This window comes from Erigeron canadensis, chromosome 2 (genome assembly GCF_010389155.1).
Source record: "Erigeron canadensis isolate Cc75 chromosome 2, C_canadensis_v1, whole genome shotgun sequence".
NCBI classification, from domain to species: domain Eukaryota; kingdom Viridiplantae; phylum Streptophyta; class Magnoliopsida; order Asterales; family Asteraceae; genus Erigeron; species Erigeron canadensis.
In genome coordinates, this window is record NC_057762.1 from 8,243,748 (window position 1) to 8,270,665 (window position 26,918).

The window sequence follows — 26,918 nt, forward strand, 5'->3', positions numbered from 1 at the left end:
TGTTTTGGAAATGAGACACATATTTTTATGAGAAACTGAGAGAAATGAACAAAAAAAATATCAGGGTGGATTAGAATGTGAGATAGATAGATGTATGTACACTTGAGTAAAACCACCCCCTTGTTTCATTTTGACATCTAATCAGATACGTGTATCTTTTATCTTTTTAGAACACCCATCCTTTGAATTTGTTTTCTTTTAGGGTTAAGTCACAAAGTATTTTTCCTTATTACATGGTTGTCCATTGAATTGGATTATTAATGTGTATTACTCATAGACTTTTCAATTTTTTACATAGTTGGTCAACTGATGACCTACGATAACAGATTAAACTATTTTTCTTTTTATAAAAACATTTTTAATTAAGAAACATTATAATCTGGGTTGTTTTATTGATTGGAACTTTGGAAGTTCATTTATAAAATAATTTCAAATACATATTAGAAAGAAAAGATGAGATTATATTGATCTTGGAAATAAATATGAGTTCTCAAAACCCCCCAAATCCAAACGAAATTCCATACATATGAATCTGATATACATACAAGTAATTCATTCCCCAATTCCAAACTTAGTGTTTTCAAAAACCCCCAAATCCAAACTAGATTCACATGCAAATCCTAAACAAATCAATGACTGATGAAAATTTACCCACGATGTTGCTGCTGATGATGATGAATCCAACCACTCACCAGAAAGTGATGATAAACCCACGATGATGATGATGATATTGCTGCTGTCGATGAAAAGATGATGATGATGGATAGTTAATGATGTTGCTGGTGTATATTATGTATGTAATATAAGTACGGGAGTAATAATGATGCTAATAATGGATAATTAATGATGTTGATGGGTAATTATGTATGTAATATATGCTTCGTTTCTTTTTTTCTACACATCAACAACATCTTTGGTGTATGCTTTGTTTTTTCTTTTCTTTTTGCTTATGTGTTAGTTTTATTTAATACAAGAGCTTTTATATATATATATATATTATATTTATGTTATATACTGACAGATATATTTAGAGTGTACATATATTATATATTGATAGATATATTAGAGTGTATGCATAAAATTAGAATGTGGATGATGATTGACAGAAATGAAGGAGAAACATGAGAGAAGCAGAAATTTGTTATTTATATATATAAAAAATAAAAAAAAATTAGAGTTTGACCTATTATTGTAGGTCATCAAGTCATCAGTTGGTCAACCATGTAAAAAATTGAAAAGTAAATGGGTGATACATATCAATAATCCAGTTCAATGGGTAACCATATAAATGAGGAAAAATACATTGTTTATCGAGTGACTTAACTTTTTTTTAGTTCTAACGATGAGATGGTATTCGATATTAAAATACGTGTAAGTTTCACAACATGTCACTCTGAATAAAAATTTAATATATAATTTATTTGTGGAATTTATTTTATAATATAACATATTCAACTAAATTGAGTCATCCTATGTTTTTTGATTTTATATAACCGATTAAATGTTTAAGGCAAATTCATCGTCATTGGAAAAGACGTCATTAAAAGGGAAAAAAATGGTTTACGATATTATCAATATTAGATGTTCATACATTTAAGTCATAAAAGCTTATATTGTTGAAGAAATACGGTTCTAAGTGTTATATTTTGCAAGTTGTAGTATAATAATCATATGTTTGTCACTCTCATTATTAGCCTCGACATATTGATGAAATTGTTTACCGTAGTCATTCCACAAGTCACATGCTATATATAATAATTTCTCTATTATAGAATATTTTGAAACCAGTTGTACTCATAATGTGATATTATTATGAAAGATAATTAAGAATAAAAGATATAAACATATTTGTGATCTTGTACTTGACATTCAAGTATATGTATTTAATCATGTTGCGCGTCCATAACACGCATAGGTTTATTTTCAATCACTTATTCTATGATAATATGATAACAATTAGGATTGATTTTATATATTTGATAACAATTAGGACTCTTGATTTGAGTGACAACTGTAACTTTAAATATTAATATGCAAAACTAATATATAAATAGGAGAAAATTATGCACCTTTCTGATTGAGTGATAGAATTAACCTTTTTGATTTGGATTTATGATTCAAGTAACCCGGTGTTATAAATCGTGTTTGGGATATGTATCTAGATGTCACATTGTATTTATATCAAATATTAAACTAAATATTAATATTTATAACTATAAAATTCTAATCTAATATTTGTTAATAAGTCATTAGGTTTTGAAAAAAAAAATTGTAGAAAATATTTCATATGTTAAAATTTTTTTATCTATACTCTATTATAATAATAATCAACCCCCTATTTTTGAAAAGTGTTAAAAAATTGTTAGATGCAAAAATACTAAATTAGCCTTAATAAACACCTCTTATAGAAAGAGTTATAAGAGATTATCAAATTTGTCCTTAATGAATTAATTTACACTTTAAACTCTTATCTTGCTAATTTACACTCTAAGTCCTTATATTCTAAAAATTTTTCACTATCACCATTACATCAACTTACACGGTTACACCACTCGACATAAATTGTCGATATCATCACCACCCGTCACCAACACCACTAAACCGCCGCCGCCATCACCGTCGCCGCATTGCGCGGGAACCATGCTAGTTTAATTAAATGATTGTAAATTTTAAAAAACTCTTTCAAGTTAAGGTACACATGATAGTTTGATGTGTATTGATACATACATTCCAACGTTGTGTGTATAATCGTAGAGAGGTTTAATTCAAACCTTATCATAAAGGTTTCTTGCTTATTCTCTCCAATTTAAGGTACACGTTTTCTATCTTGGTTAATTAATTAAACTACATAGATCTTGTCTTCCGTTGCGTGCTTTGTGATTTGTTTGATAGTAGTTATATAACTCAATAGTATGAACCGAACAATATGTGTACTATTCTTTTGTTCACACCGGATTAAATGTACATTTTTGATTTGACATTATTTGTTGTTAGAAGTTGTCTATCAACATACCCTTTGTAAGTTAGATTGGTAAGCGTAGCAGGTTAGGAGATACATTAGAACGGATTTGCTATGATATAAATTGTACAATATTAATGATCCATGAGCCAATAGTAGAAGAGTATATCTTGTTAAGGGATTAGTGTCCTTGAATGTAATGAAATATGCACAAATTTTATCTTGTGTGATGAATAAATCGAGTATCTATTGTATGTGATAGAACTATTATTTTTTCCACTTTGTCATACCCTACCTATGGTGGAAATATGGGATAAAACTGAAAGTGAAACACACATGGATATTACATAGAGATCACTGTATGAACAAACATCAAAACTCAAATGAAATAGATAAGTATATAAATTGTCAATACATAAGTATTTTCCATCGGTAGGAGTACACATAACTTTGAGTCCGTTTAATAATATATCAAGGGATGCTAAGAAAAGCGCTTGTATATCTCTGATCCTAACTAACAAAAGAAGCGCAAATATCCCTTGAATCTAGTCCAGCTCTAGCAATCTCTTTCCTGATTTGCTTAATTACCTATAAAGTATACTAAAATGTCAACACAAGGTTGTTGAGTTTGTTGAACAATAATAGTCAATTTGTGTCGATATAAGTCAAACAATGGGTGTACAATATAATGAGTAATAGAATGGTACGTAACACACATAGAGACCAACTGTTGAACTAAACAAATATGACGCACTCATCCCAAGTTGTACCTGACACACATAAATAAGATGTACTATAGAGGGCGAACACATCCCATATGGTACCTGGCGAATGTATGTTAATGGTGTCGGACGAACTTGTTCCATAAGGCACTAGTAAGCAAGTAACTATATAAACGACTCACACTATCTACACTTTTATATCTATATCTATACTTCTATACTACTCCGTATATTATAAAGAAAATAACTTCCTTGTTGAAAGTTACATTAGGAGAATTGTTTAAAATGCCTTTAATAGTTAAATTAAACTATGAGTCCTTTATCTTTTAAAATATCCCAGTAACCCTTTACATTATCAATTATCTACATTCTACCACCAACAGTCGCCTCCACCACCACACTGTCGCCACCATAACCACCGCCAAATTACGCGAATAACGTGCTAGTCATATTGTACGGTCATAATAAGCCATCAAACACATTATTGAAAACCATTACACTTTTATTCCAAAAGTACAACAAAAAAGGTGCTACAAAACTCACCTGACGTCTCTCAAATAAATAAGTTGCACAAATAGTCTGATAAGCACAAAAAATTTAGACGTCTCAATTAATCAACAAGTCAAAAAATAATCACCTAAAATTGTACCTCATTAGTCTATACCAATTACTAGGGTCTAAAGAGATGTAATTATGTTTTGCGTGAAAAATATTTTAATACTCTTCTTTTATAAAATCTTGCTTGATGGCTAAAAATAAATATAAATTAAGTATTGAGGGTTAAAAATGTAAATTATTGATGGAAAACAAAGAAGTGTAAATTAATGAGACTTATTCTACAAATTAATATAAATACTAATATAATAATATATTTGGATAATGATTATTAGGATTTTTTTATTTGTAGTTTATCTAAGTGATGACATCGTCAAAAGTTAATTTGATGAAATCGAGCATTGTGATTGGTTAATAAGTCATTAGTTCAACTGTCTTATAGTATATATTAAGATTAAGATAAGATTATTATTATTATTATTATAATTATTATTATTATTATTATTATTATTACTATTACTATTATTATTATAATAAAAAAATTATTATCTCGCGTAATACACAGATGGTTATCTGTATATATATATGTAATGGTTAAGTGCATGTAAATGTAATTAATTAACTACGGTCAAAAAGTTATTGTGTGCATGACCTTATAAAACATCTATCATATGCATGAACTTTGTAAAAATATTTAAGTTATGTAACTAAATATAATTGACCAATAAAAAATTTGCACATGGCAGCTCATATGAGGTGTCACGTACACATGTTACATATTTAAGAAATTCTTTAATTATTTTCGTTTTATAATTATTTTAAGTTATATTAAGTGTTAAATAATACAAAATATTTAATAAAACGAAAACTTACACTTTATTAATATTTAATTTAGAAAAGCTGTAACAAATTAATATATATTATTAGTTAGTTGTTTTCGATAAAGTATATTCACGATAAATGTAAATTTGACGTAAACAAAAATCAAACATAACAAAACCGTGGCGAAGCACGGAAAATATTCTCGTTGATAATCATTAGAGATGAAAAAATCTGTTGCTTAACAACGGGGCATAAGATTCATACGGGTCATTTTTAAAAATTTTGAAACGGGCCCAATCTGGTTGGGCACTTGGGCTGACCTGCAAACGATTTTTTAAAAAATTTGAAACAGGCCCAATCTATGGACGCTAGAAGATCACGAAGTGGTTTATTTGTTATTACTTGTTTTAATCATATACGTACTATATATGTAGTTTTTGTTAAGGACCAACAATTATATGTCATCTGTTCTCCTATGAATCCCATGGTCCATGGCAGTATGGTATAAAGTTAGTTTTTGGTGCAAAGTAACTCCCCTCTTCTTTTTTCTTTTTTCTTTTTCTATCAAAGACTTGTTCGAGATCGAAAAGCATGTGGGACTTGGAAGACCAGCTAGGAAAGTTTTAAAGACATTGTTTTTGTTACTTATTGGTGTATTTGGAAGAAAATGAACGAAAAGAAGTTCAATGACGGGACGACTTGTGTAGAGAAGGTATTTCTAGACATCAAGTCGATAAGCATTCTATGGTTTAAGAATAGATCTAGAAGCTGTAATATTAATTGGAAGCAATGGATTAGGTATACTGATGTAAGTTGTTGCCACTCCGAATTTGTGATGGGTCGGCTTTGTGAATAATAGTTACTTTAAAAAAAAAAACAAAAATCCCATGGTCCAATTTGAACTCAGCAAATGGTTGAATCTAAGTTCTTGATTTCTTCATTATTATAAGTATAAATCTTATATGCAAGTAATCTTGTATAGAAAGACTAGATTGGTGTCCGCGCAATGCAGCGGCGACGAAACGGTGTGATTATTAATGTAAAAGTAATTTCATTGCGGTCGACGATGTGATAAGTTTTGCGGTGGGATGTGAAAGAGATAAGAAGGGAGTCGAATTGTGAATTAGGGTTTTTTGTTATGTGTTTATACGTGAAGGAAAGATAGAGATTGATTTATTTTTTAACGGTATTTTACTCGCAATCTATAAAATAGAAATAAGAATGTATTAAGATGGTGGGTAAATTAAACATATCAGATTCTTAAAGCTAAGAGTGGAGAGTTCAGCTTCTTTTATTAGGGGTATAGATATAGGTATGGGAAATGATATATCTACAACATAATTTAACCATCTACAATAAAAATACATATTTTACTGCACAGTGTACAACTACGTAAAGCACGTATTGTTGTAGATAACTAAAATGTGTTGTAGATATATTACTCCCCATTGGTATAGATTATATATTAAAAAACAAGTGTAAATATAGTCCATTCTTTTTATAATACTCCGTATTTGCTTTGATTCAAGTAAATGTCTTATAATACATTGAAAAGGAGAGCTCATAAGTAATCAAGGAGTTGAAATGAGACATTCCAATGAAATCTATAATATCCTAAATTGTTCTAACACAAAATGAGTAAAACCTAAGGGTGCGTTTAGAGGAAGGGTTTTAGGATTGGGTTTAAGGTATTGGAAATGCAGTGGTCGTGTTTATTTTCTCCGAACTCACCATTAGAAATGCTTGTTCTCTTTTTTAATTTCTCGGTTATGCTCGAGTCTCAGAGGGAGACTAGGAGGCTGCATTAATGTTCACATCACTGTACGTCATTCTCATATATCATGACATCATGTAAACGCCCATTGCTCTTTATTTCAAATTTTGTTGAATCTCCTTTCATAACTTATCTGAGTTGCCTAAATGGTAGGAAAGACCCTCTAACCTTCGCATAAGATGGAAATTGAACCCATAACCTATGTATCCAGAGGCCATGGTGTTTAACATTGATTCAACCATGCTGCTTAACTATGTAAGTAAACATAGACATGTCCTTGAGCATTAGCTCAATGGTTGAAAAACCATCCCCCTATGTAAGAGGTCTTGGGTTCAAGCCTTGGGGAGGACATAGGAAGTCTCTTAATGAGGGCTTGGCTTGGGTATACTCATGTTCAAGTCTGAAGGGGCAGGGTTTACCCCTATTAATCGTTGTGCCTTCGGGCGGGTTAGTAGAAGGTTTTCCCCCCATCGGGTATTTGAAATAGGCATTTCTACTTCGAGTGAGCTCTCTAGCGCGGACCCGGTTAAGACAACGTAAGCTAGACCTTCCGCTGTCGAATCGCGACACGAAGTTTTCATCGAAATTCACCTTTCAAAAAAAAAGGAAACATAGACATATAATCCTTCATTTGCATGCCTTTAGAAGCAATGAAGCTTCAAACTTATATGTTCACTACAACAAAAATCTCATTTATTCACACTTACCTTAAAGAAGTGTGAAGAAATTTCTTAATTTGTTTACACTTAAAAATGTTTAAAAAGTATTCATATTTAAAAGTGTAAAGAAATTTGAAAAATCATAAAATTTTCACACTTATATATGTGAGAAAAAAAAGTTCACACTTCCAAGTGTGTAAAACTATATTAATTGTTCACACTTAGAAGTGTAAGGAATAATTTATAACACCAAATTTCTTCACACAAGGAAGGTGGGGAGAAATTAGGTGTTACAATTTAAGTTTCATACTTTTAAGTGTGAATATATTTGACATTTGTTCACACTTTTAGGTGTGAAATTTTTCTTTATATATATATATATATATAACTGTGAAAAAATTATAATTTTTCAAAAATTTTCACACTTTTATGTATACTTTTTAAACATTTTTAAGCGTGAATAAATTAAGAAATTTCTTCACACTTAGTGTAAATAAATAAATTTTTTTTCAGTGGTTGTTAGAAACATATAAATTACGCCCTATTTATGGGGAATATATAACCTATATGCTTCTAGCAGCATATAACTTAGATACTTCCAAAACAAACTTGTAATAGAAGTTTATATTTTTGGTCCTCCGGCTATTTTAATCATATACACATAATTCTTCATTTTCCTTTGGAAGCATCCAAGAGTTATATGCTACTAGAAGCATATAAGTTATATATTCCCTTATCTTAATTTCTAACAGCTTGGAGTCTGCTCAAATTTGCAATTGTTGCAAGTTTTCTTTTGCTTGTTGAGTTCTTGAATGGAGTTGCCTGTATGTAGAGGTTGAGCCAAGGTTCAAATCTTAATAACTTAAAATCTTAGTGACCAACTCAAATCTTGGCATAGGCATTTGGGGTACTTTATAAGTAGAGTAGAATTGGTGTAATATTTAGTGTTAAAAAAAAAAAAAAGATAAATAATGTCACGACTCACGACATATAAAAATTGAAATCAGATTAATTTTTATGTCATTTATGGATTTTGGTTTAGAAAATTATGAAAAATGGACAAAGTTTTACAAGTACAATCAAGATGAAAAAAACATTATAACATTTTTGCTAACCATATTTTCTCAAAGTTCTTTATAAGAATATCAACACATTATACAAATATGATATGACTTGGTAAAGGAAATGAAAGTTGATGGATATGAACATTCATAAGATTATGCAAATATCCCTGATTCCCTGAATATAGCCGTAAGTTTTAATATCCATTCTATCTTTGTCAAAAAATCAATATTCTTGGCAATGTTTTATCGTTCCTTCCTGTTTTGATTCCTAAAAATGGGCACGGAGACCAGGAAAACAAGCGATGAAATTTCACAATTGCTACACGAATCACCACCATCATCCGGAGGACAAAAAGTTGTTGAATATACCGTTCCAGAAACCATACCCGAATGGAAACATCAAATAACATCAAGAGGTTTATTTGTGAGTTCTTTCTTAGGGTCCCTTTTTTGTATCATCACACACAGAATCAATCTTACCGTCGGAATCATTCCTTCTTTAAACGTCGCTGCTGGTTTGCTTGGATTTTTCTTTATCAAATCATGGACCACTTTCCTAGAAAAATTAGGCTTCCATGCTCCCCCTTTCACCAGGCAAGAGAACACTGTTATTCAGACTTGCGTTGTTGCTTGTTATGGCATCGCTTCTAGCGGTAATGTATATATATCCTCTTGGTATTATGTTCTTTATATATCCAGATAATAATACTTATATAAGAATTATATATATACATTACCGCTAGAAGTGATTATAAAAACAATTATTATGTTGATTTCAGAGATAAGAACGATTATAACGAACAGTTATTTGATTCTATCTGTTAGGTTTAGGTCATGTAATAATGGTTTTGGATTAATCTTGTAATTAAGTATGTTGAATGTTATGGTATTACAATGTGTTTTACATGCTGTAATAGCTGGATTTGGATCGTATTTGCTGGCAATGGACGAGAGAACATACAACTTAATAGGCCCGGATTACCCTGGTAATCGGGCTGAGGATGTTAAGAATCCAGGATTGTTGTGGATGACTGGCTTTATTATCGTTGTCAGCTTTCTAGGCCTATTTAGCGTTGTTCCCCTTCGTAAGGTAATAACATTGTATGGTTCAATTACGCTTTTTGGCTAAATGTTACATATCTGATTATCACTTTGTGTGTGATTTCAGGTCATGGTGATGGATTTTAAGCTTACATACCCTAGTGGAACTGCCACGGCCATGCTAATCAATAGTTTCCACACGATTTCTGGTGCTGAGCTAGCAAGGTAAGCTAGATAAGCATGAAATACTCTTCAAAGAGTTCATGAGATATGTCTTAAAAAATACTTGTGTTTGTTTGAAAGAGATAACTGTGGTCGCTTTCCAAGTCATTGAACTATTCTAAAATGCCATGATGTTTTTTTTCTTCAGTAAACAGGTAAGATGTCTTGGGAGGTTTCTTAGTATCAGCTTCGCCTGGAGTGTCTTTAAATGGTTCTTTAGCGGTATTGGGAATTCATGTGGATTTGATAAATTTCCAAGTCTTGGCTTGACACTATATAGAAACACGTAAGTTGTTATTTAGATTTATGTGTCTTTACTAAAACCTTAAGCATTATAAACTACATGGGAGCTAATTACTTTCTTAGTATGCGCAGATTTTACTTTGACTTTAATCTTACTTATGTTGGATGTGGTCTTATCTGCCCACACATTGTTAACTGCTCGGTCCTTTTTGGAGCTCTTGTGTCATGGGGCTTGCTTTGGCCCTTCATTGCCACACGGGCCGGAGACTGGTATCCAGATAATTTGGGCACCAAGGATTTCAAAGGTCTCTATGGATACAAGGTACACATTTCTCGTTATATAGGTCTGTTTCTTTTCTTTCTCAAATGTTTTTGCATTTGAACTATACTCAGACCGTTAACTTTTAGTACTTTTCTTTCCTACAATTGTTGTCTATGCAGGTTTTTATAGCTATTTCCCTTATTCTCGGTGACGGGTTATACAATTTGTTAAAGATTGTATTTATCTCCATCAAGACTATTTTGAACAGCACCAAACAACAAGATCTTCCTGTAATAAAGGAATTAGCAGGTGACAATACACTTCCATCGCCATTATTTATATTTTTGGTTTACGTTAATTTGTTATCCATATTGTGCAAAAACTTATGCAGGCCCTGAAGCATCCAAATCACAATTGGAGCAGCAGAAACGAGATGAAGTTTTTCTGAAAGACGGGATACCAACATGGTTTGCGGCTTCTGGATATGTAGGTTTGGCTGCAATATCAATAGCGATAATGCCACTTATTTTCCCACCACTCAAATGGTACCTAGTATTGTGCTCTTACATAATCGCCCCTGCTCTTGCGTTCTGCAATTCTTATGGAACCGGTCTCACAGACTGGAGTTTAGCTTCAACATATGGCAAAATCGGTCTATTTATAATTTCTTCATTTGTTGGAAGCAATGGAGGTGTCTTAGCAGGTTTAGCATCATGCGGGGCTATGATGTCCATTGTATCAACCGCTGCTGATTTAATGCAAGATTTTAAAACCGGTTACTTGACTTTATCATCAGCCAAATCAATGTTTGTGAGTCAGATCGTGGGGACCGCCATAGGGTGCATTATTGCACCCCTCACATTTTGGATGTTTTGGACCGCCTTCGAGATTGGGACTCCAGACAGTCCATATAAAGCGCCTTATGCTGTTGTATACAGAGAAATGGCTATTCTTGCAGTTGAGGGGTTCTCTGAACTTCCAAAACATTGTTTGGCTTTATGTTACGGGTTCTTTGTTGTGGCATTGGTTTTGAACCTGTTACGTGATTGTGTTCCATCAAACGTGTCTTGGTTCATTCCCATTCCTATGGCAATGGCTGTGCCGTTTTATATTGGAGCATACTTTGCAATCGATATGTTTATGGGGACGGTTATTTTATTTATATGGGAAAGAATAAATAAAAAAGACTCGGAAGATTATGCAGGTGCAGTTGCTTCCGGGTTAATATGTGGAGATGGGATATGGACGATCCCATCTGCAATATTATCCCTTCTCAAGGTCGAACCGCCCATCTGTATGTCCTTTGGACCTTCGATACGCAACTGAGCAGGTACGCTATACTGCTGTAGGTTACAAACAGCACAAGAGATACCGATCTGCCAACTAAAATGTAAATATGTATTTGCCATTTCCTGTAAATTATGTTATTTATCTAGCTGTAGACATTATTCTTTTTTTACATCTTTGTCTCAAAGATAAAGTTGCTAAAGTTAGTGATTTAGGCCTCCGAGTTTTTGCAAAAAGAAAAAGATTAAGTTTATTTTCGAGATTTTAATTTGCTTTTATTTTTTAGACAAACCGTAGATAAACAAGAGAAAGTACCCGCGAGTTGCGTCGGTGAGATGGTTAGAGTAATAGGTCATAAAGCGTGATAAGTAATAGGAGGTGATAGATCATAGAGTGTCATAGCCAAATTCCTTAGGCGTACGGGCTCCGGTCTCGGATTTAAAATTCGTTGAAAGTATATCGAATGACCTCGATCTCTAATAAAAGAGCATGGAATTTTAAAAGCACACGTACAATTTTTATAATTTATCGATGTACGGTTTTTGAGATAAAATATTTTGAATGAATTAAAGGGATAAAATGATTTATGCAGGAGAAAGAAAAAAAATGAGTGATTAAGATTTGAGGAGAGAGATGAAAATGAGTAACTGAAGTTTCCTCTAAAAGTATTATAGTTATTTTAGGTAAATATATTTAAATTAATGAACAAATAATAAAGGCATTGTAGGGTTTTCAAAAACTTAGTTGAAAGTTTAAAAAAATTTGACGGGAACAAGTGTTTTAGTGGTTAAGATTTGAGGAGAGATGAAAATGTGTGATTGAGATTTAAAGGTATTATAAGTATATTAGGTGATGATAGTCAAACTAATGACTAAAAAAGAGAGTCAAATTTTGTTTTTTTAAGAAAGTGAGAGGGGATAAGTGTTTTATAAAGTAGTTTAGGCTATACGGAGTGGTCCGATTAAGCCCCTTTTTCGCCCCTTTTTTCGCCCCCCACACCAATCCCCGTAGCCGATTAAGCCCCTCCCCCCCCTCCCCCCCCTTTTGGCGATAAATATTTCTCGACCAAAATTTTGATTCTCCCAAAAAATCCCGCCGTTGTAACGGCACAATCAATAAAAAAAAAGAAATTACCTTTTAAATTTAAATTTACCATCTATATATACATACACTTTTTACACAAATTCATATACTCTTTCTTCTTCTCTTTTCTTTACACTTTCTTCTTCTTCTTTTTTTAACAATGTTTCCAAATAATAACTTTAACCCTTTTAATAATAATAATAATAATAATAATAATAATCGTTTTATCCGTCCTAACAATCAAAATCAACAAGACGATCCTAATATGCTATCAAACGCGATGTTGTTCCAAATGATCCAACAAATGGGTTCTACGCCACTACAAATGCCGGGTTTTACACCATACTTTGCGCCACGACAAGATGGTTACGGTTTTAGTGGGTTTACGCCACCACAAAACACGCCACGTTCATTTTAAAAACTGTTAGTTTGTTTAATTTTAGTTTGTTTAATTTGTTTAAGTATTGGACTTTCTTATGTTTAATTTTAGTTTGTTTAAGTTGTTTAAAAATTGTTATGTAATGAACTTGTTTTTTTAAATTATGTCGGATGTTTTAAATATGGATGTGTTATGTTTTGAAGTAAAAAAGTTAAAAAGAATAAGTAAAAAGAAAAAAAAAACAAAATGCTAGGTGAAACATGGATGACACATGACATTTATCCCCCCACCCTTAAATATGCCTCACTCCCTCCTTTCCCACCAAAACTCTCTTGCCTACTTGGCGTCACATGACATTTATCCCCACTTCCCCTTATAGGCCCACTCCTTTTAGCCTTAGGTTTAGATTTGGATTAGATAGAGAGATAGAGACATGAAGCAAGTCGATCTTAATTCTTATGCCAACAACTTGTTTTTTTTTATTATTATTATTATTATTATTATTATTATTATTTTTGGCACAACATCAATTTGGACTTTTTTTTTTTTCTTAATAAAAACAAAATGTTACATCTTTGATTGAACAATTTAAAAGCTACGTTTCAGAAGAAAAAGAAAATGCTATTTTTAATTTAAAAATTACTGAAATTGATTATCTTAAGTAGCGTTGTTGTAGAGCAATTTGATGAGAAAAGGAATAATATAGATTGGTGAATGGTGATTGTTAATTTCGATTGAAAGTGAGTGAGACAGAAAGTTGAAAACCTAAATCCACATCATTGAGATTACGACCCTCTTCTTATGTGTCGTTTACATATTTCTAATTTTATTAGTTAATCAACCTGGGTTCAACCCCCGAGTTAACTTATAAACGCTTTACAAATAAACCGAATTCTACCCAGTTAGCTTTAAAATATGTCATCATGTTACTCGTAAAATGTATAATAACACGTTAAATAAATTGAAATGTTGTGGTAACTTATTATGTAAATAACGAAACTAAACGGAAACAAAATTTATGTAGATGTAGAAACATGTTGAAACACAAACCGGTGGAAAAAACATAAAGTAAAACCTATCCTAAAAGATACCATAGTTTTTGGTCTATTATAATGGAAAATTAAGGTGATTAAAATCTTACATAATAGTGTGGTCATTTAATAAAAATCTATATTAGTGAGATATATTTAAAAAGGAAAGGATAATTTAAATTTAAATCAATAAAGTATGTGATGTCATAATTAATTAAAATAATGCATTTTATATCCTTGTATTTGTATTATATAGAAAATGTTAAATGCAAAATTTAAAGTTGTATTTAACGTATATAAAAGATTTGTATCTTTTATATTAAAATCTTTACTTTTAATAAATAAGTTTTTTACCTTTTAAAATATTTTCACTACCTCTTTATATCAATTACATTTACATCAATTAACATTACCATTCGTCGCCACCACCATTACCACTCACCGCCATCACCACATCAATGCCGCATTGAGTGGGTATCTTTTTATTTTCTAAAATATATCCACCACCACATATACATAATTTCTATTTACATCAACCTACATCATTCGACACTGTCACCACTAATAGTCTCTCCATCACTACTCGTCGCGGACATCACCAAACCATCGTCGTAGCCACCAACGCCGCTTCATGCGGGTATTGTATTAATCCTTTAAAACTTATTCAAAGTTTTGAACATTTCCTTTATAGTATTTTTTGTTTGATTAAAGAAAAAAGATAGGCATATTTGTTAGGCATGGATTAAAAGTATGAATTTCAAAGTGATGTGTTGGATACTTTGGATGTGGGCAATATGGAAACATTTGTGACAAATAAGTCAACCAACCACATTAATTCCGTTTCCAACTTCTAACATGAATTGCGAATCATTTTCGACCATTCTATAGACCCCTTAGAAAAACAGATCATTTTTCATTCAATTTACGCTAATCTTTTAACGATTTGGTAATATATACTTATCACCCTTTTATCCATTTACCAAAATTATGCATCACTAACTTAGCACATTTCATTATAAAAATTGTACATCTCAAGTTCGGGAATGAAAAAATGTTGTTTGCGAATTCTAATGTTTTCTGTATGAATATATATATATAAATATATAAAATAGAGATCAAATGAGAAGGTACCTTAAGGAGATAAGGGAGAGAATGTTCGTTTTTTTTTTTTTTTTTTAGTTTGTTTTTTTGACTTTTATTTTTTTTCCACCTTTTTTATTCTCTCTTTAATTAACTTATTTCATATAAAAAAATTTAAATATATATATTTTTTTCAAAAGGCATAGCCCGTAAGCTATAGGCGAAGCCTTTCGGCTTATAGCGGATTCATAATAGCTAAGGGCGAAGCCCGTTAGGTAGATCACCTCATCACCGATCACCCCCTATGACCTATCACCCTCTATGACCTATCACTCCTACCAGCTACCCTTATTAATATCCTTAAGGGCGAAGCCCGTACCGTACCCTTACATGTATAACTCACTAACTCGTGTTAGAAAAAAAAATTTATTTATTTTTTAAAATTTTTTTATAGATTGAATTAATTAAAAAAAAGAATAAGAAAAGTGAAAAAAAAGAATGAAAGTCATAAAAACAAGCTAAAAAAAAATAAAAAAAATGAACATTCTCTTCTTAAGAACCTTCTTTCTGGATCTCTACCATATATATATATATATATATATATATTATGTTAAAAATAAGTTAATTATTTCAGTCTTATTAGCCATTTAAGATGGTTAAAGTACAAAGAGAAAGAAAATACATATAGGTCATGGTAGATGCAAGTAAGCTAGGGTTAAGGATTAGATGAGGATCAGTATTCTTTTTATTTAACGTCAATGAGAAGTTGGGGGTACCAAATCAAATAATTCGGTTTTGAATTATTGTTAAAGTGTTACCTTTTGTCTTTACTTTTGTTCTTTTTACACCAAGTTTTAACCAACCAATTAAACAAAGAAGGTAACAAGTCATAGTTTTGTTTCATGTACTTATATTTGTTGTACAATGAAATTGATAATACTCTTTGTACTTTGTAAGAAGATTAATCTTGCATACGCGCCAGACTACGTGCCTGAACAAAATACACTAACTGACAAGTAAAGACGAAGATGGGGAAAATGCATGTGAGAAATGAGAAATCCATCAATGTAATTATTTAATTTTCTTTTTTATTTTTAAACATTCAAAAACTTTTATTGATATATGAATAGTAGCAAGATGTTATTAAGATTATTCTAGTAGTACATATGATTTAGTTAAGCCGGTTGTAATTAAAAAGTTTAGTTGATTAAGTTATTTCTAGAAGAACTTAAAAATTTAAGTTTAGAAATTATGTGTATATATATATATCTACTAATAGGGTTGGCAACCCACCTTCCATCTCCTTTTTCACCACTCACTTCTAACCAATCACAGCATACCACCTCAACCCCACCACTCACTCACCACTCATCCAAATTTCATTGGCATCCGACCACTCACTTCACCACTCATTTTACAATTTTCATTTTATTTAAACATTAAATTTCATTAAACTAAAAATATTCAAATACATAAACATTACATAATAGTTCTTGGAAACCTTAAAACAAATTTAAAAAAAAAAACATACTAGAAATACTTAAAAGACATAACATAAATAATAGAAATACGACTACTACTCATCTTTCGGCTGGAGGTGTGGTAAGTTTAGACCCGCTAGATGCTCTGTCAGATCATACCGGGGACGGAAATGTGTCTCCTCGTCCTGTATCTCCGGTAAGGCGTCCCGATTACTACTTGGGTGGACAACTGGATCTCCTATATGAACTGGGCAAATCGCACGACCACTATCCTGAATGATCATGTTGTGCAGAATCACACATGCATACACCAAATTCCTTATTGTTCCTAGTGGTCGTTTTCGAAACAGTCGATCAATGATATGCCATTTTCCTTTTAGAACACCAAATGCCCGTTCAATATCTTTGCGAGCCGCCTCTTGTGCCGTTTTGAACATTTTTTCTTTCGGGTCGGTAGGGTATTTGTACGCTTTAACAAACGTAGACCATGTAAGATATATGTCATTGACTAGATAGTAGCCACGTCTATAAGTACGCCCATTTACAGTGAATGGACAGTAAGGAGCAGTGCCCAAACGCTCGGAGAGGAACAAGGAAGATTGTTGCAGCACATTGATGTCGTTTAGAGCACCCGGAGGACCAAAAAAGGCGTGCCATATCCATAAATCCTGAGACGCCGTTGCTTCCAGCATAATAGTGGGGTATTCATGATTACCCCTTTTGTATTGACCCCTCCACTCCATTGGACACATCTTCCAAACAAGATGTGTACAATCTAGACTACCGATCATTCCAGGCAAGTGATGCCTCTCTTCGTTTGCTTCAAACAAACAATGGAGATCATGTGTTGTTGGTTTACGCAGATATTCGGTACTGTAAGTGTCAACGATAGCGTCACAAAAAAGTTGAAGACTTTCACGTGATGTTCTCTCGGCCATCTCTAAGTACTCGTAGTACTCATCTGGTGGATTACCGATTGCAAGTTGCCGGATGGCAGATGTGCACTTCTGTATCGGTGTAAAAACTCTTGGCTAACCGGGCATCATACGAGTCCTGAAAATACTCATATCTGGACTCAAGATCATGCACGATCTTTAAAAATAGTCGTTTAGGCATACGATACCTATCTTCAAAAAAATAATCGTCATATTTCGGTTCTTCACAAAAGTAGTCGCGGTGCAACTTTTGTGAAGCGGTCCAACGGTTGCGGTTCACGACTTTACGCTTTGCCCGTGACCGCGCCGTGGAACTTTCGACATCTTCGGACTTAATGGCGTTCGCAAACACCTCTAAACTACTATCGTCAAACCATTCGAACGGCTCATCGATGATTGTGGTGGAACCAATATGTTTTTCCATTTTTTTTAGTGTGTATATGTTTGAGTTGTAGTGTGTTTTTTGAAAGAGAAAGTGAATGTGTTGTGAATTGTAATGTGTGTGTTTTGTAGTTGTATGTATATATATAAGTTAATAAAGTATTTTAAAAAAAAAAGTCGTTAACTAGTCGTTGCACACAAACCAAGTAGCGAAATTCGAGTGGTGGACCGCGTGGTGTGACCACACATTTTCACCTCACCACGCATGGTAAGACGTTAGCGGCGGCGTTCCGTGATGGTGCCGCAGTGACCACTCGTTGATAACGCACCCGTTGCCAAACCACCCCCCTAAAGGAGTACTTATCAAACTTATTTAAATCTCATTAAACCTTTATTTCCATCCAAACTACCCTATAGAATTGAAAATTTATTAAATAAAAAACCTTAAATATATTTTGATAAATCGAATTGAAAATTTATTAAATAAAAAACCTTAAATATATTTTGATAAATCAAACCACATATGTGATGTAGGGATGGGCATGAGACCAGTCTCGTCCCGTACCATCTTGGTACCGATGGTACCAGTCCCATTTCCCATTCGGTACCATTTCACGGTACCAAATCCCGGTACCGCGGTCCCAAGTCTCATGAACTAAGAAAAATGGGTACCGGTCCCAGTGATGAGAAAATCTGCTCATCCTAATGTGATGAGAAAATTAGGTTGTAAAATTTTTATTTTTTTTAATAATATGTGAATGTCGGTAAATTTAGTATATATTTATTTTTACTCCTTAAGGGTGGGGGGAGAGCTTCCCCACTCCTCCCCTCACCTCCCCAATTTTTCTTCTCTTACCCCTTTTGCTAGGAGCACCTCGCCACCCCTCCCCTCCCCACCCTTTTCTATTTAATTTAATTTCTATTTATTTTTATTTTAAATATTAACTAAAACTATTTTTAAATAATAATAATAGTAATGATAATAATAATAATATAATGTATAAAAAACAAAAATAAAAACAAAGAGGACTTTTGAACCAATATTATAAACTTTAGGGTATAAATTGTAAAATTGAATTTAATCAATTAATATTAATAGTGTACTGATGGACATGTGGGGCATCTGTCTTGTTTCTCCTGCAACATCTACATACAAAAATGTGTATATATGTATGAAAATGACAGCTTGTTAAAAAAAATAAAAAAAATAGAAAAAACAGAACCAACGTTCACAACATCGGCAGCAAAACCGGCACCACCCTCCCCACCCCACCGGTACCGGAGGGTCGGCGCGGTGTGCCAACCGGTACCGGTTTCCTCCCCTACCCACTCCGTCCACCCTAATAAAGCAAATCTACTCCTCTATTAAATATTTCTGTCTTTAAAATATCTTATTTGCCCCTAGACTTTTTTTTTCTTTACGTAACTACCCAAAATCATTAATAAAACATACCGTCTTCTCCACTACTATCGCCGTATACCATACTTGTATTGTCTTACATGTTACAACTCCACATAAAAAAGCCCATTGCAAAATACATCTCAACTTTAACCCTTAATGAGAAACGTTTCACGGTTTCACCCGGGACTCAAATAAACTCACCCGAATCTATGATAAGTGGTAAAAAACATACTAAATTCATGGAAATGGAGAGTGGCGATTGCTTACCCACTCATTATGCCTTCTCGATCTTTAATTAATAATTATATATATAGTTTCTTCCTATCAATTATTGCTAACATCATTATATATTCTTAACCAACAATTTTCAAATTCATAGGCATAGGCTTATCGTTACGAATTCTTCTTTCAATTATTGAGTATTTTCAATTTTCAATTCGTTCATAGAATAGTAATGATTGGACAAATATAATAACAAAAAAAACGGCTTAACAACTCATTTTTATCATAGACTAATACCTAACTAGCTAGGTTTGTTTGGCATCCCAAATCCTATCCTAAAAAACACCCCTAGTATCCCAACCACACTTTTTGGTATTTCAACCAAAAAGTGTAGGCCCCTATGTTTATAATGGTATATATTATAGAGTAAAAAGCGGGCCCCCTGTCATTAATAATCTGGCCGAGTTACCAAAATAATGGTCGGGATACCAGGCGCCCTAAAAAATGCTAATACTTTGACGTATCTTATATTGATATCTAGAGGTTGATTATTGTAAAAAAAAATAAAATAAAATTTTAACCATTAAATATGATAAAGTGATGCATAAAGATCAAAGGGTAAAATGATATTTAGGAGAAAAAAAATACAACCACCACGGATCCATTAATTAACGGAGATTACTACTTCATCAAACAAAGCATCCATGATCCACCCATTAATACACAAATATATACACACATATAGACATCTTGTCTTGTATAATTTTAAAAAAGTATTACTTGACATTACTAGACATTTTATTATTAATTATTTATATTTTATTTAATTAATTTATTACATCATAGTTAAATTTTTATTTTGTTTATTCCTCAATTAAATATTTTCACTTTTAAATATCTTAGTTTGTTATATGTAAATAGGTTTTTTTTTTTAAAGTCACTGAATGAACAACTACTTTCCTCTATTTACATAGTTGCCCATTGAACTGGATTATTGATGCGTATCACCCATATACTTTTCAACTTTTTACATGGTTGACCAAGTACTGACCTAATATAACAGGTTAATCTCTATATACATGGTTGCTCATTGAACTGGATGACTAATGTAATTTTTCTCATTTACATGTTTGCTTATTGAACTGGATTATTAGTATATATCACCAACATACTTTTTTACTTTTTACTTGGTTGGCCAAATGTTGACCTGATAACCTACAATAACAGGTTAAACTCTATATTTACTTTTTATTTTTCTAGAAATTATCTTCATCAACTTTCCAGGCGAAAATTCCGGTAAAATTTCCGACAACCATGTTCTTTCGTTTCAAATTGACCCAAACGTCCATAAACTGGGTCATGCTGGGTCGTCATTTCAGAAATTTAGGTGATACTAGACTTTAAAATATTTTCAGACGGGTCATAACGGATTGAGTTGATTGTTGGGTTGTTAAAGCTTCCAAGATTGAAGATCATAGACTAATTTATCTTACTAGTACAGTTATATTATTATGAAGATCATGTACTATATGCCTGTACAGTTTTTTTATAATATTATAATATAGTTATATAACGAGATATGTCACCGGGGCGTTGCCCCGAGAGACATTACATTTGTTAACGATTTAATAAAAAAATATTATTCAAGAGATAATGTGTCATAAACTTTTTGAAGAAAACATGTATTATTCAAATTATTAAAAACTGACATTTGTCAGTTAGAAAATAAACTGTAAAATTTTTGTGTGAAAGTGAAAGTTGTTCGCGTAAAAGTTTAGTGCTAAAAGTGTAAGAGACTTAAATGTTGTGCTGAAAATAAAAGAAAATCAAAAAGTATAAAAATTTAGTGCTAAAAGTATAAGGGGTTAAAATGTTGTAGTGAAAATAAAATGAACAGAAAGTTTATTATTCTTTACAAGTTTTCCCGTACATTTCTTTTGAATATATGTGTTAGAAAGTTTGTTGTTAAAGTGTAAGAGGTTAAAATGTTGTAGTTAAAATAAAATATTATCTAGGGTAGAAAAATTTAGTGTTAAAAGTGTAAGAAGTTAAGATATTATGGTGAAAATAAAAAGATTAAAAACTTTATTAAGAATTATAAAAGTTTTATTCTAAAAGTGTAAAGAGTGAAACTATTGTGGTGAAAATAAATAATAAAATAAAAAGTTTACTATTCTATACACGCTTTCCCGTACCTTAAAATAAAAGAAAATTAAAAACTATGAAAGTTTAGTGCTAAAAGTGTAAAGAGTTAAAATATTGTAATGAAAATAAAAAGAATACAAAGTTTACTAAAAAATATTATAGTTTAGTGCTAAAAGTGTAAAGATTGAAAGTTTTGTGTTGAAAATAAAAAGAATAAAAAGTTTACTAAAAAGTATTATAGTTTAGTGCTAAAGGTGTAAAGATTAAAACTTCCGTGGTGAAAGTAAAAAGAATAAAAAGTATACTATTACTAAAAAACTATTATAGTTTAGTGCTAAAAGTGTAAAGATTGAAAGTTTTGTGGTGAAAATAAATAGAACAAAAAGTTTATTAAAAAATATTATAGTTTAGTGCTAAAAATGATTGAAACTTATGTGGTGAAAATAAAAAAAATAAAAAATATACTATTCTTTACACGATTTTCGAGACTTTGTTTTTAATATATCGAGATATGTCACCTGGGCGTTGTCTCAGGAGACATTACATTTGTTAACGATTTAATAAAAAATATTATTCAAGAGATAATGTGCCATAAACTTTTTGAAGAAAACATATATTATTCAAATTAATAAAAACTATCTTAAAAAATGAATTGTTAAAGTTTTGTGTGAAAGTGAAAGTCGTTCACATAAAAGTTTAGTGCTAAAAGTATAAGAGACTTAAATGTTGTGGTGAAAATAAAAGAAAATCAAAAAGTATAAAAATTTAGTGCTAAAGTATAAGGGGTTAAAATGTTGTGGTGAAAATAAAATGAATAAAAGTTTATTATTCTTTACAAGTTTTCCCATACATTTCTTTTTAATATATGTGTTAAAAAGTTTGTTGCTAAAGTGTAAGAGGTTAAAATGTTTTAGTTAAAATAAAAGATTATCAAAAAGTAGAAAAATTTAGTGTTAAAAGTGTAAGGGGTTAAGATATTATGGTGAAAATAAAAAGATTAAAAAGTTTACTAAGAATTATAAAAGTTTTGTTCTAAAAGTGTAAAAAGTGAAACTATTGTGGTGAAAATAAAAAATAAAATAAAAAGTATACTATTCTATACACGCTTTCTTGTACCTTAAAATAAAAGAAAATTAAAAATTATGAAAGTTTAGTGCTAAAAGTGTAAAGAGTTAAAATATTGTAGTGAAAATAAAAAAAATACAAAGTTTACTAAAAAATATTATAGTTTAGTGCTAAAAGTGTAAAGATTGAAACTTTTGTGTTTTGAAAATAAAAAGAATAAAAAGTTTACTAAAAAGTATTATAGTTTAGTGCTAAAAATGTAAAGATAGAAACTTCTGTGGTGAAAGTAAAAAGAATAAAAAGTATACTATTATTAAAAAATATTATAGTTTAGTGCTAAAAGTGTAAAGATTGAAAATTTTGTGGCGAAAATAAATAGATCAAAAAGTATACTAAAAATTATAGTTTAGTGTTAGAAAATGTAAAGATTGAAACTTACGTGGTGAAAATAAAAGAAATAAAAAATATACTATTCTTTACACGTTAAAAAGTATTATAGTTTAGTGCTAAAAGTATAAAGATTGAAACTTCTGTGGTGAAAGTAAAAAGAATAAAAAGTATACTATTATTAAAAAATATTATAGTTTAGTGCTAAAAGTGTAAAGATTGAAAGTTTTGTGGTGAAAATAAATAGAACAAAAAGTTTACTAAAAAGTATTATAGTTTATTGTTAAAAATGTAAAGATTGAAACTTATGTGGTGAAAATAAAAAAAAATAAAAAATGTACTATTCTTTACACGCTTTTCGAGACTTGTTTTTAATATATATATTATAATAAGTTTTTATTGAAAATTAATGAAGAGGATGAAGCAAAAATTAATAAATATTTAAAAAAATAAAAATAGAGATTAACTTGTTATTGTAGCTCATATCATGTCAACATTTAGTCAACCATGTAAAAATTAGAAAAATATGCGGGTGATGTATATTAATAATTCAGTTCAATGGGTAACCATGTAAATGAGGGAAAATACATTAGTCATCAAGTTCAATGGGCAACCATGTAAATAGAGCTTAACTTGTTATAGCAGGTCATCAGGTCAGCAGTTGGTCAACCATGTAAAAAACTGAAAAGTATATGGGTGATACACATCAATAATTCAGTCCAGTCCAATGAACAACCATGTAAATGATGAAAAGTACATTGTTCATCCATTAACTTAACTTTTCATTTTCTTTTTAAGTTTTATATATATATATATATATATATTTTTATTATTGACTCCATACATTTAAAAACATTTTATTTGATTTTTCCATGTAATACGCAAGTTATTAAACTAGTCAGAGATAAAACATAGAGTGAGTTAGACGCAATACCTTTTCTATAATGTCTTACATATATGATTCAATCGAGTATCTTGTAAGACCTCCCATATTCATCGCATGTTTCACACCATGCATGCATCATTACTTTCTTTCGTTAAAGTGGCAACAAAATCATCAACATCCAACCTATCTAACATTACTTAATTAACAAAACCACTAACACCTATCTTTATTGATCTTTTCATTTCATTTCATTTAACACACTATAGCTATACCAATATTCATATCATAATCAAGAAAGTTATAACAGGTAAAAGATAAATACTATAGTGTGTTTTTTATGCCTAAAAAATATGTATAAAAACTTGTATACTACCCGTTATAAAATATGTTAAAATTTACACCATTAATTTTTCTCTTTTTTTTTCTTTCTATCTCCCTATTAACATATATATATATCTCTATAGACTATAGTCCAATTAGATGTAACTGTGGTATTTTGAAATCTAACTACAAATTACTAACGACCAACTCGTTTTCAAATAAAAAAGAATAACATAAGTATAACATTAAGTTAAAACTTAATACTCGTATTTATGTACATATACATGTGTGAATATGAATATAATATAATGATATTATATTTATATGTAATACACGATACAGAGGTTGTGGGTTCAATCCTTATGCTCAGCAAGCTAGGCTGGAGGTACTTTTCTACCTTTGATAGGCGAGGTAAGGCTGTCTACATTTTAACTTTCCACATACATCATTCAGGACAGTATTTCAGACCCAAAACCCATAAAAAATGGCATTGGGAGTTACCTTACTTTATAATTTTTCTTTTATGAAATACACGATACAATACTAAATGTAAAAACAAGTAGTCAAGGGAATGTACAGTGAAAAGAAAAAGGGAATTGACAAAAGTCGATCCATCAAAACAAGTCCCTCCATCCACTTTGCACTTTACCTTGGGATTCAACATCTACACTTTTGTCTTCACATTCTTTCATTCATTTTTATTTTATTTTAATACTACCACAAAAAACATCATGTATGTATTTTTGTGGCATACATATATTATTTTATTTAGTAAAAAATACATATATCTCTGTATATACACAAACACACATCCCCCTGAAAATGGATCCCAAAACCTCAACTTCAAACCAACAACATCATAATCATCCTAAACCACACAACAATAACATGGCAGAATCCAACAACAACAACATTAAACTCACCGAAATCAATGATTTCCAGATTATAAAACATAATCAAGATTCCACAACAACATCATCTGTTGCACCAGTAACAACAAAACAATTAGCCCCAAAGCGAACATCAAACAAAGACAGACATACAAAAGTAGAAGGCAGAGGAAGAAGGATACGTATGCCAGCTTTATGTGCTGCAAGAATCTTCCAACTCACAAGAGAACTTGGTCACAAATCAGATGGTGAGACTATTCAATGGCTGTTACAACAAGCAGAGCCATCAATTATTGCTGCAACAGGATCAGGTACAATCCCTGCTTCTGCTTTAGCTGCTGCAGGTGCTGTTTCTGTTTCTGGGGTTTCTATTTCTGTTGGATTACAACAAAAAATAGATGAATTAAGTAGTACTAGTAGTAATGGAAATGGTAGGACCAGTTGTTGGCCTATGGTTAGACCCACCACCACAAATATGGGTGGTCCAGGTCCTATATGGTCTGGTGTGTCCACTACTGGATTTGGGTATCAGTCAAATAGTACAAATGTTAATAACTTGGGTGTTAATATTAATAATATTGATGGTTCGAATTATATGCAACAAAAGATTGCGTTTTCCGGGTTTGATTTGGGTGGGACTAATATGGGTCAGATGAGTTTTTCGTCGATTTTAGGGAATCCTAATCAGTCTACTCATCATCATGATGATAATAGTCAATCACAACATCAGAATCAACATCAGCTTCCTGGATTAGAATTAGGATTATCACAAGATGGTCGTATTGGGGTTTTGAATCAACAAGCTTTGGATCAGATTTATCGAATGAGTCAAACTAGAATGCAACAACAACAACAACAACAGACTTCAAATGATAATTCTCAAGGTTCAGAGGGATAACAATAATGGGATGATAATATATATGATATATAGAAGTGAATTATATTGAAGTTTGTGTAATTTATGTTAATTAAGATTAAAGAAAGTGAGGGTTGAAGATGATGATTTGAGTTTGGGTCTGATTTGCTTCCATTTTCGACTTCATCAAAGTGTTCGGTTACTTACGGATGCTTTGTGGTTTGTTTTTCTGACTCTATCTTCTTCTTTTTTTGTTTGTTTGGTTTTATGTAAATCATAGAGCTTTTGTTTAGATATATGATATAGTATGATGATTTTGATGTTGCTATATCTAGTTCTTCTTGAGCTCTGGTTTTTGCAGGGCCAGCAGACTAGTTTGGACTTGGATTTGAATTTGGATTATAGCATTTTGTTGTTAATTTCCAGATGTGTGTTTCTATATATGACACTATATATACAAAGAGATATTTTGATAAGTAATGACATAATTTTGGTAGTTTTCTTGGCTAGTATTTGTGTTTTCTCATAAGTTTCTTATTCTAGTTGAGAATGGTTTTGGAAAGAATCATTAAACTACTAATGGTGTTCCCTTTTGTCTTCAAAATCTCAAGACCCTCACCAATTGTCTGAATCCTGCATATTCTAGTTTGCTTCTAGCATGTGATACATGTTTTCCTTCTTTCTACTTGATTGGTAACATGACTTTATATGAGTGCTATACTTAAGTCAATATGTAAAGGAACAGTATCTATATGCATCGGCAA

General features: G+C 31.3%; 3 protein-coding genes across 3 annotated transcripts; 2 read left to right on the forward strand and 1 right to left on the reverse strand.

Moving 5' to 3' along the window:
* Window positions 1–8,801: 8,801 nt before the first annotated feature.
* On the forward strand, window positions 8,802–11,649 carry LOC122589629 (probable metal-nicotianamine transporter YSL6). Its single transcript, XM_043761943.1, has 7 exons — window positions 8,802–9,208; window positions 9,473–9,645; window positions 9,724–9,821; window positions 9,967–10,104; window positions 10,194–10,383; window positions 10,503–10,632; window positions 10,715–11,649. Exons 1-7 carry the CDS (start codon window positions 8,830–8,832, stop codon window positions 11,647–11,649), a joined length of 2,043 nt encoding a protein of 680 aa, XP_043617878.1. The 5' UTR covers window positions 8,802–8,829.
* A 5,110-nt stretch (window positions 11,650–16,759) lies between these two features.
* On the reverse strand, window positions 16,760–18,023 carry LOC122587643 (protein ALP1-like). Its single transcript, XM_043759814.1, has 2 exons — window positions 17,638–18,023; window positions 16,760–17,537 (listed from the first exon to the last, which is right to left on the reverse strand). The coding sequence occupies exons 1-2, from the start codon at window positions 18,021–18,023 to the stop codon at window positions 16,760–16,762; spliced, it is 1,164 nt and encodes a 387-aa protein (XP_043615749.1).
* A 7,082-nt stretch (window positions 18,024–25,105) lies between these two features.
* Window positions 25,106–26,663, forward strand: LOC122588993 (transcription factor TCP20-like). The gene has a single exon (XM_043761221.1). It carries the CDS (start codon window positions 25,144–25,146, stop codon window positions 26,194–26,196), a length of 1,053 nt encoding a protein of 350 aa, XP_043617156.1. The 5' UTR covers window positions 25,106–25,143; the 3' UTR covers window positions 26,197–26,663.
* Window positions 26,664–26,918: the final 255 nt, after the last annotated feature.

Bases quoted from the DNA above. Each gene is read 5' to 3' on its own strand.
- LOC122589629 (XM_043761943.1), top strand. From the start codon at position 8,830: ATGGGCACGGAGACCAGGAAAACAAGCGATGAAATTTCACAATTGCTA. The intron at 9,646-9,723 runs GTAATAACATTG...GTGTGATTTCAG, and splicing joins GCGTTGTTCCCCTTCGTAAG to GTCATGGTGATGGATTTTAA. The intron at 10,633-10,714 runs GTGACAATACAC...AAACTTATGCAG, and splicing joins TGTAATAAAGGAATTAGCAG to GCCCTGAAGCATCCAAATCA.
- LOC122587643 (XM_043759814.1), bottom strand. From the start codon at position 18,023: ATGGAAAAACATATTGGTTCCACCACAATCATCGATGAGCCGTTCGAA. The intron at 17,538-17,637 runs GTAATCCACCAG...TGACACTTACAG, and splicing joins CATCCGGCAACTTGCAATCG to TACCGAATATCTGCGTAAAC.
- LOC122588993 (XM_043761221.1), top strand. From the start codon at position 25,144: ATGTATTTTTGTGGCATACATATATTATTTTATTTAGTAAAAAATACA.